This window comes from Quercus robur, chromosome 10, assembly GCF_932294415.1.
Source record: "Quercus robur chromosome 10, dhQueRobu3.1, whole genome shotgun sequence".
Classification (NCBI taxonomy): Eukaryota; Viridiplantae; Streptophyta; class Magnoliopsida; order Fagales; family Fagaceae; genus Quercus; species Quercus robur.
In genome coordinates this window covers 35,829,523-35,844,093 of record NC_065543.1, presented here as the reverse complement: position 1 = coordinate 35,844,093, position 14,571 = coordinate 35,829,523, and the positions used below count along the sequence as shown (strand labels likewise).

At 33.0% G+C, this 14,571-nt stretch overlaps 2 protein-coding genes across 8 annotated transcripts in view; one reads left to right on the top strand and one right to left on the bottom strand.

The window, feature by feature from the left end:
• The window catches only part of LOC126701530 (disease resistance protein RPS2-like), a 34,733-nt gene extending 25,882 nt beyond the window's left edge, over nucleotides 1-8,851 (top strand). For 4 of the 7 annotated variants that reach the window (XM_050399685.1, XM_050399682.1, XM_050399683.1 and 1 more), the window contains 6 exons: nucleotides 62-2,874; nucleotides 3,032-3,877; nucleotides 4,117-4,818; nucleotides 5,130-5,182; nucleotides 5,272-5,371; nucleotides 8,650-8,851. In XM_050399685.1, the coding sequence (XP_050255642.1) occupies nucleotides 88-2,874; nucleotides 3,032-3,877; nucleotides 4,117-4,818; nucleotides 5,130-5,153 (4,359 nt within the window). In that variant the 5' untranslated portion in view covers nucleotides 62-87 and the 3' untranslated portion in view covers nucleotides 5,154-5,182; nucleotides 5,272-5,371; nucleotides 8,650-8,851. Of the gene's footprint in view, nucleotides 1-61; nucleotides 2,875-3,031; nucleotides 3,878-4,116; nucleotides 4,819-5,129; nucleotides 5,183-5,271; nucleotides 5,372-8,439; nucleotides 8,508-8,649 lie in introns of all 7 variants that reach the window. The other 3 variants (XM_050399684.1, XM_050399688.1, XM_050399686.1) reach the window with 3 other exon arrangements.
• An 895-nt stretch (nucleotides 8,852-9,746) lies between these two features.
• LOC126702826 (single-stranded DNA-binding protein, mitochondrial) lies at nucleotides 9,747-13,097 on the bottom strand. The gene is made up of 4 exons (XM_050401684.1): nucleotides 12,728-13,097; nucleotides 12,403-12,629; nucleotides 11,611-11,711; nucleotides 9,747-10,168 (listed from the first exon to the last, which is right to left on the bottom strand). The coding sequence occupies exons 1-4, from the start codon at nucleotides 13,013-13,015 to the stop codon at nucleotides 10,089-10,091; spliced, it is 696 nt and encodes a 231-aa protein (XP_050257641.1). The 5' UTR covers nucleotides 13,016-13,097; the 3' UTR covers nucleotides 9,747-10,088.
• Nucleotides 13,098-14,571: the final 1,474 nt, after the last annotated feature.

Below are 14,571 nucleotides of genomic sequence, written 5' to 3'. Positions count from 1 at the left end.
TGAGCTAACAAATTGTATTTTGTTTCAAGTACACGTCTAATTTGATTTTTTTTTCGTACAGATAATACAAAAGAAGAAAGCAAAGAAATGGAAATAGCTATGGAAGGTATCAAACCAATTATAGAAAAAATTGAAGAAAACTTGCTGGAGCGAATCGGACAACAGATTGGCTATCTGATTCACCTAAACAGCAACGTCAAGAATCTCAAAGATCAATTTCAGAAGCTGGGAGACAAGAGACATGGGATGCAATTAGAAATTGATGAAGCTGAAAGGAAGGGAGAGGTAATGGCACCTGAGGTTGAGAGATGGGTACAGAATGTAGACAACATCAGTGAAGGTCTGCAGGGATTCCTTGAAGAAGATGTCAAAGCGAATACTATGTGCTTGGATGGATGGTGTCCCAATCTGAAGTTGCGTTATTCCTTGAGTAGGAAAGCTAAGAAGAAAACTCTAGAAATTGATGGGCTTCTAAAGGATGGACAGTTTGCTAGAGTGTCCTATCGTCCTCCTCCACAAGGAATTGGATCTTCAGGTTTTAAGGTTTTTGAATCAAGAATATCAATTGTGAAAGAAGTTTTAAAGGCTCTAAGGGACAACAATATCAACATGATTGCCATATGCGGTATGGGGGGGATTGGAAAAACAACAATGGCAAAAGAGGTAGCGAAAATAGCAAAAGATGATAAGTTATTTGATGAAGTTGCGATGGCAGTGGTGTCCCAAAATCAAGATGATAAAAAGATTCAAGGTCAAATTGCGGAGATGCTAGGTCTGGAACTTGTTGAAGAGTATTCAGAAAGAAGAGGACGGTTAAAAAATAGAATAACCAGTAGTAAGAGTGTCCTTGTAATATTGGATGATATTTGGGATGCACTTGATTTAGAGGCTGTAGGAATTCCTTATGGAGGTCAACATAACAGATGCAAAATCTTGTTGACATCACGAAGTGAAGACGCTTGCAATCAGATGAAATCTCAGGAGATTTTTAAAATCGAAGTCTTATCTGGAGAAGAAGCATGGAATCTTTTTAGAGAGATGGCAGGTAATTGTGTTGATACTCCCAATCTACATCCAATAGCGAAAGAGGTTGCAAAGGAATGTGGAGGTCTACCTGTTGCTCTTGTGACAGTTGGAAGAGCGCTTGAAAACAAAAGTGAGTTTGAGTGGAGTGCTGCACTTCAACAACTTAAAAATTCAATCCCAAAAAATATTCTCGGTCTGGATTCTAAGGTGTATTCCAGCATAAAGCTTAGTTACGATTACTTAAAAAGTGATGAAGCCAAGTCATGCTTTTTGTTATGCTGTCTATTTCCAGAAGATTATGATATTCCTATTGAATATATAGTCAGATATGGAGTGGGACAAAGTTTGTTGGCAAAGATTGATAATGTGGGAGAAGCGAGAAATAGAGTCCATGCAATTGTTGAGTATCTTAAAAGATCATTTTTATTGTTGGATAGCAAGGAAGAAGAATCTGTCAAAATGCATGATGTTGTCCGCGATGTTGCAATATCAATTGCAGAAAATCATTTGGTACAATGTAATAATGGAATGGAAGAATGGCCAGAGAAAGAGACATACGAGCACTCTGCAATTTCACTTGTATCTGAAAAACTGAAAAGGCATCCTGATGGCTTGGTGTGTCCGAAACTTGAGCTTTTGCAACTACTATGTCCCAGATGGACTTTGCAGACGCTCCCAGCCAATCTATTTAAAGGGATGAGTGGATTAAAGGTTTTGTCTTTGATACGTATGTCATTTCCATCACTACCGGAGTCAATCCATGTCCTTCAAAACCTTCGGGCCCTGCATTTAGATTTTTGTTGGTTAACAGATGTGTCAGCAATTGGAGCACTAAGGAAACTAGAAATTCTTAGCTTTTTGGGTTCTTACATCAAAGAGTTGCCCAGGGAAATGGGAAATCTTAGTCATTTAAAGGTGTTAGATCTGTCAAAATGCCCGACTCTGCAGCGAATTCCACCTGGTCTCCTATTGAGTTTATCTCACCTAGAAGAGTTGTACATGTCTAGAGTCAGTGTGGATTGGGAACCTATGGAAGGCAACAAAGAGGGAGCAAATGCAAGCCTTGCTGAACTGATGTCTTTGTCCAACCATTTGATGGCTTTAAAAATTGATATACCAAATATTGAGGTCTTGCCAAAACACATTCTCTTTAAAAATCAAATGATAAAATTTCAGATATCTGTAGGTGAGGGAATGTATCACTATTTGGCAGAAACAGATTCTTATTTATTTAAAAATAGATTGGCACTTGGAAGATGTGATATTGCAAAGAGTTGGACGCTTCTTCAACTGTTAGCAAGACGTGAAATTTTATATTTGAGAGAAATAGAAGATTTTAAAAACATTGCGTATGAGTTAGACAAAGAAGGTTTTCAATGCTTGAAGGTTCTAGAAGTTCGTGAATGTAAAAATGTAGAATATGTAATCGATGCTACATTGCATCAGACTCCACGTGCTGCCTTCCCTATCCTGGAGTCACTGGACTTGATTGATTTGTATAATTTAAAAGAGATATATCATTGCCAATTCCCAGAGAGATCCTTGACCGATGCAAAGCTTGGTTGCTTTGGCAACCTAAGATCAATTCGGCTATATTGTTGCGAACAGTTGAAAAATGTTTTTTCATTGTCCATAGCGAGAGGTTTGGTTCAACTCCAAGAGTTAGAAATATATTACAGTGCTCACATGAAAGAAATTTTCCCAAAGGAAGGAGAAGATGAGAAGGCACTTGATAAGATCATGTTTCCGCAATTGACACTTCTACACCTAGAGAGGCTACGAAGTCTCATTGGATTTTGTACAAGCGTGGGTCCCGTTCAGCTTGTCCAATCATCCTTGAATCAGGAGGTATGTATGTACCACTCAAAGCTCGTTGTTTTATGTTTTTGAAATTGATTTATTGATTTTAACAATTCAAGCTCGATCTGGTTTGAATTTGATGCTTCTTACATGAAAACTTGAAAATTGTTGATTATATATCATAATAATTTAATGGATTCATCAGGTTGGAAGCAGTGAAACTGATAAATTGACCACTTCTGAAAAGGCTGAGGTGACTGATGACATTCAGCAACATACTACTGGCTCAGACTTACTTGAATCAACACCCCTTATCTCTCATAAACTCTTTTCATCTACAACCATCTTGTGGCCACCGAATTTAGAAGAACTTCGGTTGATTATCATCGATTCAATTGAAGTGCTGTTTGATCTTGAAGGACTAAAGGTCGACAATGACTGCCAGGGAATCACAATCCTTTCTGAATTGAAAACTTTAACGGTAAAGCGTTTATCTAAGTTGGCGTACATGTGGAAGAATGTTCCACGAGGAATTCAGGGCTTTCAAAACCTAACATCAATTAACGTATCTTTCTGTGACCGCCTAATTTATTTAATCCCACTTTCTATTGCAAAACTACTTGTGAAACTTCAAAGCATTGAGCTATGTTGGTGTTATGCAATCAAAAACATTGTTCAGAGAGATGGAGAAGAAGAGGCAGCAGATATCATCGTTTTCCCTAAACTTAGTTCCTTGATGCTACAATGGTTGCGAAATCTCGTGAGTTTCTGTATTGAAGCTTATTCTTTTGAATGGCCATCCATTAAGGATATTACTTTGAGTCATTGTTACAATTTGAAAACAATTGGTTCAGAAACTCAGAGACCAAGAAAGTTGAAGAAAATCAACGAGGAATTGGATTCAAGACCTCATGAGCCTAGAATTGGGTCCCTTGGTTTTCTTGGGCGATGCCTTGAGTGTGTACCACGTAGCAAAAATTATGGTCCAATGGCTGTGTCAGACCAAGGCACCACCAATAAATCCCAAAGAAGCTATTCTGTGAAGAAAGAGGTACGTAGAAGTTCTATGATTTATGCACTTTTTTCCAATGGATCATGGTCATTGACTCTCATATAGATATCCAATAAAATCAATTGTTGGCCATAACCTTAAAGCATTCAACATAGTGAGATAAAAAAATAAAAAATAAAAAAGACATTCAAGAGTAATCTTTTTTTCTAAAAAAATGCAAATAATAATTGAAAAGAAATTATTATTTTGCATGTTTAACAGTCCTTGATTTTTTGTAGGGTACTTTGACTAAGCCGAAGGATCCAAGAGCTAGTGATATCAATAATCCCTCAAAGATATGGTCTCTTTTTCCATCCAATCTAATTGAGTGCTTAAAGAATCTAGAATCAGTTTACTTGGAGTTTTGTGATTCAATAGAAGTTATATTTCAACTTGAGGAACTAAATGTTGAGGAAAGTCACGTGGCACCCGTACTTGACCAGTTACGAAAATTGCATCTAAATGGTTTATCAAAACTGATGCACATATGGAAGAAGGGTCCAAAAAGGATCATGGGCTTTGGAAACCTGAGATTGTTAGAAGTTAAGAAATGTAACAATCTGACAAATTTGTTCTCACCATCCATAGGGAAATTGCTTGTAATGTTAGAGGAAATAAAAGTTATTGGCTGTGAAAAAATTGAAGAACTCCTTGCAATAGCAAAACAAGAAGAAGAAGAAGAAGAATTTTTGTTCTACAAAGTGAACTCAATCTGGCTCGAGGATTTACCAAATCTTCAGTGTTTTTGCAAAGAAAAAAATGCTTTTGAGTGGCCATCCCTGAAGAAAATTATGGTAATTGGATGTCCCAATTTAAGGACATTTGTTCCAACTAATCTAAAGACACCTAAGCTAGAAGGAGTATACGAAGACAAGAAATTCAGAACACCTCAGTGGAAGGGGGACCTCAATGCCACCTTAGAGCACATATTCAAAGGTAAGGTATGGCACATTCTCACCACAAATATCTCAGCAATGGAAGAATTTAACACTTGTATTGTGTAGACCATTGCAGTATATATTTTACAAATATTAAAAACTTTTTTTAATAAGCAGAAATTAGACCACAGTTTTATAAAAAGAAAGAAAGAAAGAACACAATTTGTCTATGTGAACAAAATGTTTTGACAGACGGTAATTTTTTTCATTGGATCAACTATAGCAGCACCAATAGTAATCACATAGCTATTGTCATTTTTTCCAATTGCAAATATTATGATTTCTTAAATCGCATTTATGTATTATTTGTACAGGAAAAACAGGTGGATCATGAGTGACTCATGACATACAGCAACAAGAGCAAACAGTAATCTCAGATTCACACAGCCACTGTCATTTTTCCAATTGCAAAAATTATGATCACTTAAATCACAAACATATTTTTCATTTATATAGGAAAAACTAGTGGATCATGAGACACAACAACAAGAGAAACTGAGACCAATGAGACAGAACAGCGAGACAGATATGTGATGCTGGGCAAGTCATATAGTAGGTTAGCATATCACCCTTTCTGTGGTCAGTATCCAAAAATACATAAAAATGAAAAGCATATGCAACTTTTTTCCTTTTTTTTTTTTTTTTTTTTTTTTAATATGCAAGTCACACCATTTGAAACCACTTCTAGCCAACAAAAGAGCCAAGAAATATTTTCGTGAGCAGTAGATCAATAAAGAGAAAATCATGTAGACTTTGGTAGAATTAGAAATCACTCATTGTTAAGAAAGATGGTTTTGTTTCCCTAAGAAAGAAAGGTGCTAATTAGAACTACCTGTATTAAGTAGGCTCAATGATAAAGTGATTATATGTATTATACTATTATTCAATTGCTTCCCTAGTATAGAATGACAAATCCTAATGGAAGAGCAAAAGCCTAGATATGTGGCTTTCTTTTGATTTACTGCAATATCATATACTAATATGGTGATTTCCTACCGAATGTAACCATAATTCAATGCACTGGTGGTGCTGTGTGGTGCACTCAATAAGAATCCCAACCAACAGTATATATATAAGCTATCTAAGCAATGTGAGCCTCTTTAAGGGTGGAATGCAAGAATGTTGCTGATCATGGACTCAAATCTATTGGACACTAATTTGGAACTAGTTTATTTACTATTATTTGGTATTCATAAAAAAATATTTAATATTCATAAAAAAAATATTTAATAGACAATCTTTTTTAGCAAAAAGACAAATATATGTTACGTTGCTAGTTATAAGACAATAACTTGTACAGTAACTTCTTATGGGCTAATTAATAGTTTTCATTCCCGTGTCTAGAAAAGGGTTTTGGCTTCGCAAAGGCCTTTCAACTCCCATCTAGGAGTATTTAAATGATAATTGTATAAAAGATCTAAGGTTCAATCTCTATCTACACCAAAAATTGATTAGTGTTTAAAGGGCAATTATCAGAAATGGATACCATAGATTGAAACTTTATAAAAAAAATGATAATTGTATAGAATTGAAAATGCATATTTGGAAAAATGCTAATAGTTAGCAAAGATCTTGGAGGTACAGGAACTTTTTTGCTTAGTCCCTCTATTCACTTTGCTCTAATTTTACATTTATATAAGTGGCAGCTCCAAGAATTTTACATTAACAAATTTAAGTTTAACAAAATTTAATAAAAAGAAAATTTGACTATATTGAGTTACTGACATAAAAAATAAAATAAAAAACACGCAAATGCATGAAGTTTTTTATGAGTTTTTATATTCGAAATCATTACATGATAGTTAACTATCAGTTGTTATTATCTATTGTCAATATAGGTAGGTGTAAGTGTGACCACTTTTATTTTTATACAGTTGTCATTATTTATTTGTCATTATTTTTTAAAAAACATGTTAAACTAAATGACAAAACTCAACCCACTGGCACTATGTTAATTATTGATCCACATAGTCACACTCATCCACACAAATAATACACTCAATGTCTAATTAACCAATCAAATGTTTGAACAATCACTAATTTTACTTTCTTTTTTTTTTTACTTGAATCACTAACTTTATAACATAATATTATTATAACATAATAACAATATGCACACATATAACAAACCTTTTGTTTCATAAAACAAAAGAAAAAACAAAAAAAAAAATCATCTGTATTTACTAGCTATTAAATTATATAAAGTTATATTATATTTATACTATACATGCACACATTCGAACATATCACAATTCACACAAATAACATTATAAAAATAAAAATAAAATAAAATAAAATAAAAAACTCATAAATAGTATCAGACACACTTACACAGATAATACAAATTTATAATAAAGAAAGACGCTCGCAACTCACAAATATTCACCCTTTACTCTTAGAGTTGAACATACCAATATAGTTAGATAGAGAAGAGAGATGAGATAGGATTCATGAGAGAGAGAGAGAGAGAGAGATATGTGATCTATGTTGTTTTTGGTTTTTGGAATGAGTTAATCTATGTTGTTGTTTAGTTTTGGACTGGACTAATATATGTTATGGTTTAGTTTTGGGCTGAGTTGATCTGCGATCAATGTGTGCAAGATTTAGATCAGAGTGTGCAAGAATATTTTTAAAGGTAAAGTAAACTAATAAAAATTTATTTTTTATATATAAATTATTTTTATTTCAAGTCAGGGGTTTTCTGAACCTCAAAGAACACTTAAAGTTGCCCTTAATTTATATATATATATATATATATATATATAGGGTTGGATTCAAGTTACACTTGGTGTAACTTTAAACAATGTTACACAACTCAATATTTTTTTAATTTGATGCAAATTTTGACAAATCTACCGTTAGATTACATTATCTTCGTATATTCTCTATTCTTGCAAATTTTCATGGTGATCAAAGATTAATAACTATGTTGTTAATCAATTGTTTAAATTCAAATTATTGTAGTTTAAAATAATATATAAAAGATGAGTTTATGGATCAAATATTGAATAATATCTAATTGACATAAAAATTGGCAAGAATGTTAAAAACATATAAAACATTTAATTTAACGGTGAGATTTTCAAAATATGAATTCTATAACAAGTTATTGGGTGGTGTAACATTACTTAGAGTTACATCAGGTGTAATTTGAACCTAACTTATATATATATATATATATATAAATTTGAATTGTAGTATTTATTATTAGTATGCTTATTTTAAGTCACCTCATCTACCATGTCATTGGCCACATCATTATCTTTTTCTTCTTCATTTATTACCTTCAATTTTTTTGACAATATTAAACACATAAATATATTGACTTTACAAATTCAACGTAAGTAGATTTAACTTTATATATATATTCATCTACTTTAATTGTGATGTTATAATTAAATGATAAATCAATGAAAAATCAAAACAAAGATATTGTCTATAAATGTTCATCTTAGGTGGTTTTAACTTTACATATGATCTTCTCTTTACATATTTATCTACTTTAATTTAGATGTTTATAACTAAAAAATGAAATCAATGAAGAATGGATTTTTTTTTTTTTTTTTATAAAAGATATTGTCTATAAAAAGGTATTCATAAGCCTTGCTTAATCTTTGATGGTAGAAAATATATAACTTGACAATTACCCTGAAGAAGACCAAATCAAGCATGGTACAGATCTCCTAGTAGAGGTTTGTACCCCAATTGTCCTATTATTAATTAATTCATATTTGTTACTTGATGTAAGTATTTGGTTTATTTATTTCTATGTTGTTGACCTGATTTGAGGAAAAAAAAAACATATTATAATGTCTTATTTTGTGTTGTTGTCAGGTTTTAATAGGATGGTTTGGACAAAACGATGAAGAAAATTTATGCAATTAAAGAAGATGATCTTTGTGCAGTTTCCTTTCACTGTTTGTAAATATTTTGTTTAATAAATTAGCAAAAAATTGTTATGTCTTTCTTATATAATGTTTCTAGATGACTGAGTAATTGGTTTAAACACTTCCAAATATTTTCATATATTGCTTTTTATCTTTCTTATTGCATTAGTGTATTCTATGATATTTTTAAGCAAAAAAAAAAAAAAATCAATTTTGTGTTTAAAATTATTTTTCTATCTATTTATTATTCATATGTATTTTTCTTCTTTTTTTTTTTTTTTCTAAAATTTTATTCTACTTTTCTCCTCTTTGGAATTGTACTCTTTAGTGATTTTTTTTTTTTTTTTGGGAGTTACAATCATCATTTATAAAGCTATGTACGTACAATCAATACTTTTGCTTGGGATCAACCACCTATTTCTGTAGCATGACTTCAAAACTTTATTAAAAATTTTGAATTTGATTATTCATTGGATATTTAACTTGATTACATCATATTTGATATGTTTTACATATTCAAGAGGAGTTTGACTTTGGTGTGAGTTTTATTTCTCTCTTTTTGTTAATTTTATTGTTTCTCAAAACAACAACAAAAAAAAAAAAAAAAAAAAAAGATGCTAATTTGGATTGTTATAAAAAAATTAGTTCATACTTCGGCCCCTCTAAGTCCAGTCAATTCGGCCTAAGCCCAACGTACCCACATCTTTCTCTCATAAGAGGATAAGAGGGGTATCTTGGCTGCACGGAACACCCCTCTCACAGAACATAAACCCCAACGCCACCATTAGCAACATCCTGCAAGCCGAGGAAGAAACGTTCTATTTCGTCTAGCTACATATCAAAATTGGTCACACTTTCATTCACCTTCTAGGACGGTGCTATCAACTGATAATCTGATATCTGCGGATTTTTGTTTTATATCAAACCCAACCCTTCCCATTCTTATATTTGCATTCCATCCAAAATGTGGCTGGTGATTTAGCTGTACTTTCATGTAAAAAAAAAAAGTGATTCTACACCCACCTTTACAAGAACTCAAAAGCGTGCACCAGTTAGAACCACCGAATATCTAAATGATATTAAACAATCAAAACATGAAAAATCAAAATTACATAAAAAGGTCAACTTCTCTCACAAGACCATTCCAAGTGGAGGCTCAGTAATATCCTATCTGATGGATGAACAGATAATGAAGATTATAAAACTACTTTCCCAACCTTATACTGACTTCCAAAACAGAAGTGATAATAGGTAAAGACACAAGGCCACCATGCGCTAGTGTTTCCTTCAGATTTTCCTCCTCCATATTGGCTATGACATAATTACAAATGTGAAAATTGGTTTCTGTCAAATAAACCTTCAGCCACTCCCACTTCAGCAACACTTCTAGTAATAGCCAACACCTCTCAATTCTGATTGTGATGCTTGCTGTGCATCATCACCTTTACTTAAAAATACAAGGCGACCTGCAAAGTCCACAAAATAAGCACCCATCATATATAATGGAGAAACTCAACAACAACAACAACCAAAAAAAAAAAAAAACTATAATCTAAGGCATTTTCCACTAACTCTTAAAGCTTGTTTCACCAACCACAGCTTCAGAAGGTTCAACATCTAGACTAGTACAAATTTTTGATGCAAAATAATAAATGCTATTAGGCTCTGGTGGCCTCTACGTAGCCATATTCTCACAGAAAAATATGGGAGTATGGACTGAAATCAAACTGTCTACCAAAAGAAGCAAAGATTTGTCCATCATGAATACTGCACAGGTACGGAACAGAGCATATTCTCTTTGAATTTTCATCATGTTAATCACATTTGTGCATGAAATATAAAGCAAAACATTGTTGAGAATGTCAGGTGTGGGTGTTCACCAAACCACATAAACCGCACCAAAACCGTCTGCAAAATGGCATAACCACATCGCACCGCATGGTGCAGTGCAATTTGCGATTTTATAATAAGAAAACCGCACCACACCGCACTCTCTCTATATATTAATATATTTATTTTTTTAATATTAAATATATTATTAATTAATAGTTTAATACTTCTCAAAAAAAAAAAAAATAGTTTAATAACCCTAGTTTTCAAAAAAAAAAAATAATAATAACCCTTGTAAGTGTTAATTAAGAAAGCCAACCCAAAATAAAGAAAAACTAGCTCAATATTTTAAGACTTGGCCCAAAACAAAGGGGAAAATCAGTTTATTGCTAGGCAGGAAAAGCACAAAATCTGAAAAATATATTAGTTTCAAATTGCATCTTATACACCGCACCGAACAAGTAACCGCAAAAATGAGGTGCAGTGCAGTTATGGTTTTGCCTAAACCGCACCAGAAAGTGTAGTGCTAAAAATGGTCCAAAACCGCACCACGAACACCCCTAGGTGTAGGTAAGCATAATTTAAATTTCTAACATCCATGCTAGTTATACAAATAAAAAAGAATACCTAAAAGCATTGCAAAATGAAGAAACAATCACAACATTGTAAAGTCAAAACAAATCAAATTAATGTGGGAAATTGTTGGGGTTGGTCATTAGCCCCCTAATAAGTAAATTTGGATTTGATTGGCACTTTCATGGAACTTGATATATATCCAAGGGACCAAAAAATTCAGTACTTAGTGGTGTGGCAAGGGGGTGGAATGGCTCCAATTGAGTTTTCCCCATGCATGGAGGGAAGGAAGAAAGAGATAAGGAAAGCAGCATGTCCATCTAAGAATCAAAGCATACATTTCATTTATGATAAATCTCTACAGTAAAGCACAAATGAATAAAAACACTACAATGATTGTATATAGATGCAACAAAAATATATGATATTTAGCGTGTGTCAGGATAAATAATTTATTCTGTATCTATAAACAATTTCAATAGAGTGGATAAAGTCATGTATATACCATTACGACGAATGGCAATCTCTCTTATACGTCGAACAAGACCAGTTATTGGATCAGTGAAGATTTTGGTTTCCAGATTGCCCTCCAAATATAGAATTGAACTACAACAAACAAAATATTGTTATTACTTCAAAAAGATGATCTGCAATAAAGCCAGATGTGAACAAAAACTAGAAATTTAGAGGAAGCAATCCTACATAAGACAATAAGAAGAAAGCAATATTCGACAAAGAAATTTAATTAAATCAAGCAAACATGAGTAAAATTGTATGCACTACACCTGTCTGTAAAAAAAAACCCTCATGGTATCCTTCTTTCCAAATACTATCAAACCCAATTCTCCTTCAATACTGAGTAAAAACTCAAAAACCACAACAAAGTATATAGAACACACAGACATTGTTTTGTTAGCATTGTGAAAGTGCATTTTGCTTGCTAAAACAAAATATGTATATTAAAAGTTTTGAAGAAGAGCCCTATGGACTCACCTCTAGCCAGTAAAACTAATGGGCAACTGACTGCACCTGCCAGAACCAGTTACCGGGTAATCTAGGGACATTCACCCCAGACGGGCACGCTCACACCCAGGAGCAACATTTTAAAAGGTAGTAATTCAAAAATGTTTATCTACAACATTCGGCAAATTTGCAAAAACAGAAACCCAAAAACCCAATAGACAGAAAATTTTGGCATTTTACAAATATATAGTCCTATGCATATGTGTGTAATGTACAAATCATATAAGTTGGGAGTGAAAAAAAAAACAAAACAAAACAAAGGTTGAGTCCTCACCCAGGAACAACATGCTTGTTGACAATCCCACCTAGGCGATCGGGATAGACAGAAACCCGATGCCACTGAACCGCGCAGCGATTCGCGTACTCCCTCGGATCCTCGTTATCCAATGGCCTACGATTGTTTCGAATCCCACCTGTCCCTAAAGAGAACATCGTCACTGTCCTCCCACTCTTCAGTGTCTTCTTCAATGGTTTCTGCCCCACTTGCCCAACCAATATCGCCTACAAAAATTCAAATCAAAAACCCCATTTATACACTCAAACCAAAAATAAAGAAAAATGAACAAAAAAAAAAATCAATCAGTGTAAAAAAAATGTACCTTGTAAATGCCCACATCGAGTCCATTCTCTAGAGGCCAATCGAAGACCGTGCGTTGTTGTTGTTGTTGTTGTTGTTGAGGATTGGAGTCTTGGGTTGGAGAAGAAGATTGCTCAGGTGGAACTGAGTCAAGGTCTAACTCGTCCGAGTCGGAAGTGGGTTCGGGGTGGTCGGACTCGGTAGTGTACATGGACATGGAGGAAGCGTAATGAGAGGGCTTAGGGTTATGGGTGGTTGAGAGTAGAGAGCGGCATAGCCTTCTGGAAAGTGCACCCACTGAGTTCGCCATTTTCTTCAGACTAAGCTTTTCCTGTGTTAAATTTTGGGCTTAAACCCTACAAAACTCTAGTAGTGGTCAATGGAGGAGCTGAACTGAAGTGGAGCTATTGTAAACCCTGATTTTAGACTATAATTCATTTTACATCCTATATTTTTGGGATATTTTCATTTTAAGTCTGTTATTTTTCTTCTCTTTCATTTTAGTCCTTTTTTTTTTTTTTTTCTTTTTTGAACAGTTTTAATTTCATCATTGTTGTTATCTAATTATTAACAGAAAAATGACTAACAAATTATCTAGTTTATCTAGTTAATTTTTCTTCTTTTTCATTTTGAAAATAATTTATCTAGTTTCTTTGCTAAAAATACTGAAGATAAAATGTAAAAGTTAAATAAAATAAGTAACTTACGTAAGTCCCAAAAATAGTAAACAATAAACTATTTATAATTGCTTCTATGACTCCCAAACGGGCAGTGGGGCACTAAAAAAGCAATATTAGTGTTTAGTTGTTTGTAAGGGAAAATAAACTATGTGTGTGTTTAGATTAGGATTAAAAATTAAAATTATCTCACTATTTAACTTTTTTTTGTTGTTATTTATGGACCCCACTACACTTTTTGGCACTATATCATGAGTATCACTGTACTATTTCAACTAACTTTTACCTTTAATTAAGTGCTTTCAGCAATAGTTTTTCAATTTCAATAAAATAAGCAGTATCCATATATCTAGGAATCTACGCTTTGGGGTTAAGGGGTGGACGTTGATGAACAAGATGGACAAGACAATGTGACTAGCTCCACATAGTGGTGAAATGAAATCACAAGAAACAGTGAGTTGAGTTGCTGTTTAATTATTGGGATAGGGTCCCTTGAAGTTGTTGTGGCTATCATTCAAATTGTTAAAAAATAAATAAAAATAAAAATAAAATAAAAAACCTCCACGGATTGCATGAATGAATTTCAAATGTGGGTTTTGTGTATTTATGGTGTGGGTTTTTGGTTTGGTTGTGGCCCTTGCTCTATTGTAGGCAACTGGTAGTGGTGTTTTGTGTGGATGTCATCTTAGTTACGAGTTAATGCCAACTTGAATTTGATTTATGTGCGTGTGCTAGAATTATTTTGGGGGGAAGAGAAAAGAACGTTTTTTTTTTTTTTTTTTTTTTCACTTTCATGATTTTATCAAATTAAATGAGAATTTTAAAACGTTGATGTGGTAGTTTTTTTTTTTTTTTTTTTTTTTTTTTTTTTTTTTTTTTTTGCATATAAGTGATGACCAAGCTTTTTAATATCAATTAAATATATTATTATTCTAATTAAGTAACACATAAGCAATTTGTTAGTCATGGCAGTATTTTCCATCGAGTCACCACCTCTATGATCAAAATAGATTATCATAGATGCCCAATCTTATCACCAACTAAGAGCAAGGATTTGTATTTTGGATCTTTTGTATGCAAATTTTATCCTCATACCTGAATCACATAAAATGCATCTCATAGACTACAACACATAATGTACAATGTCCATAGACATACAATCTCATAAAATAAAACAATTTTATTACTA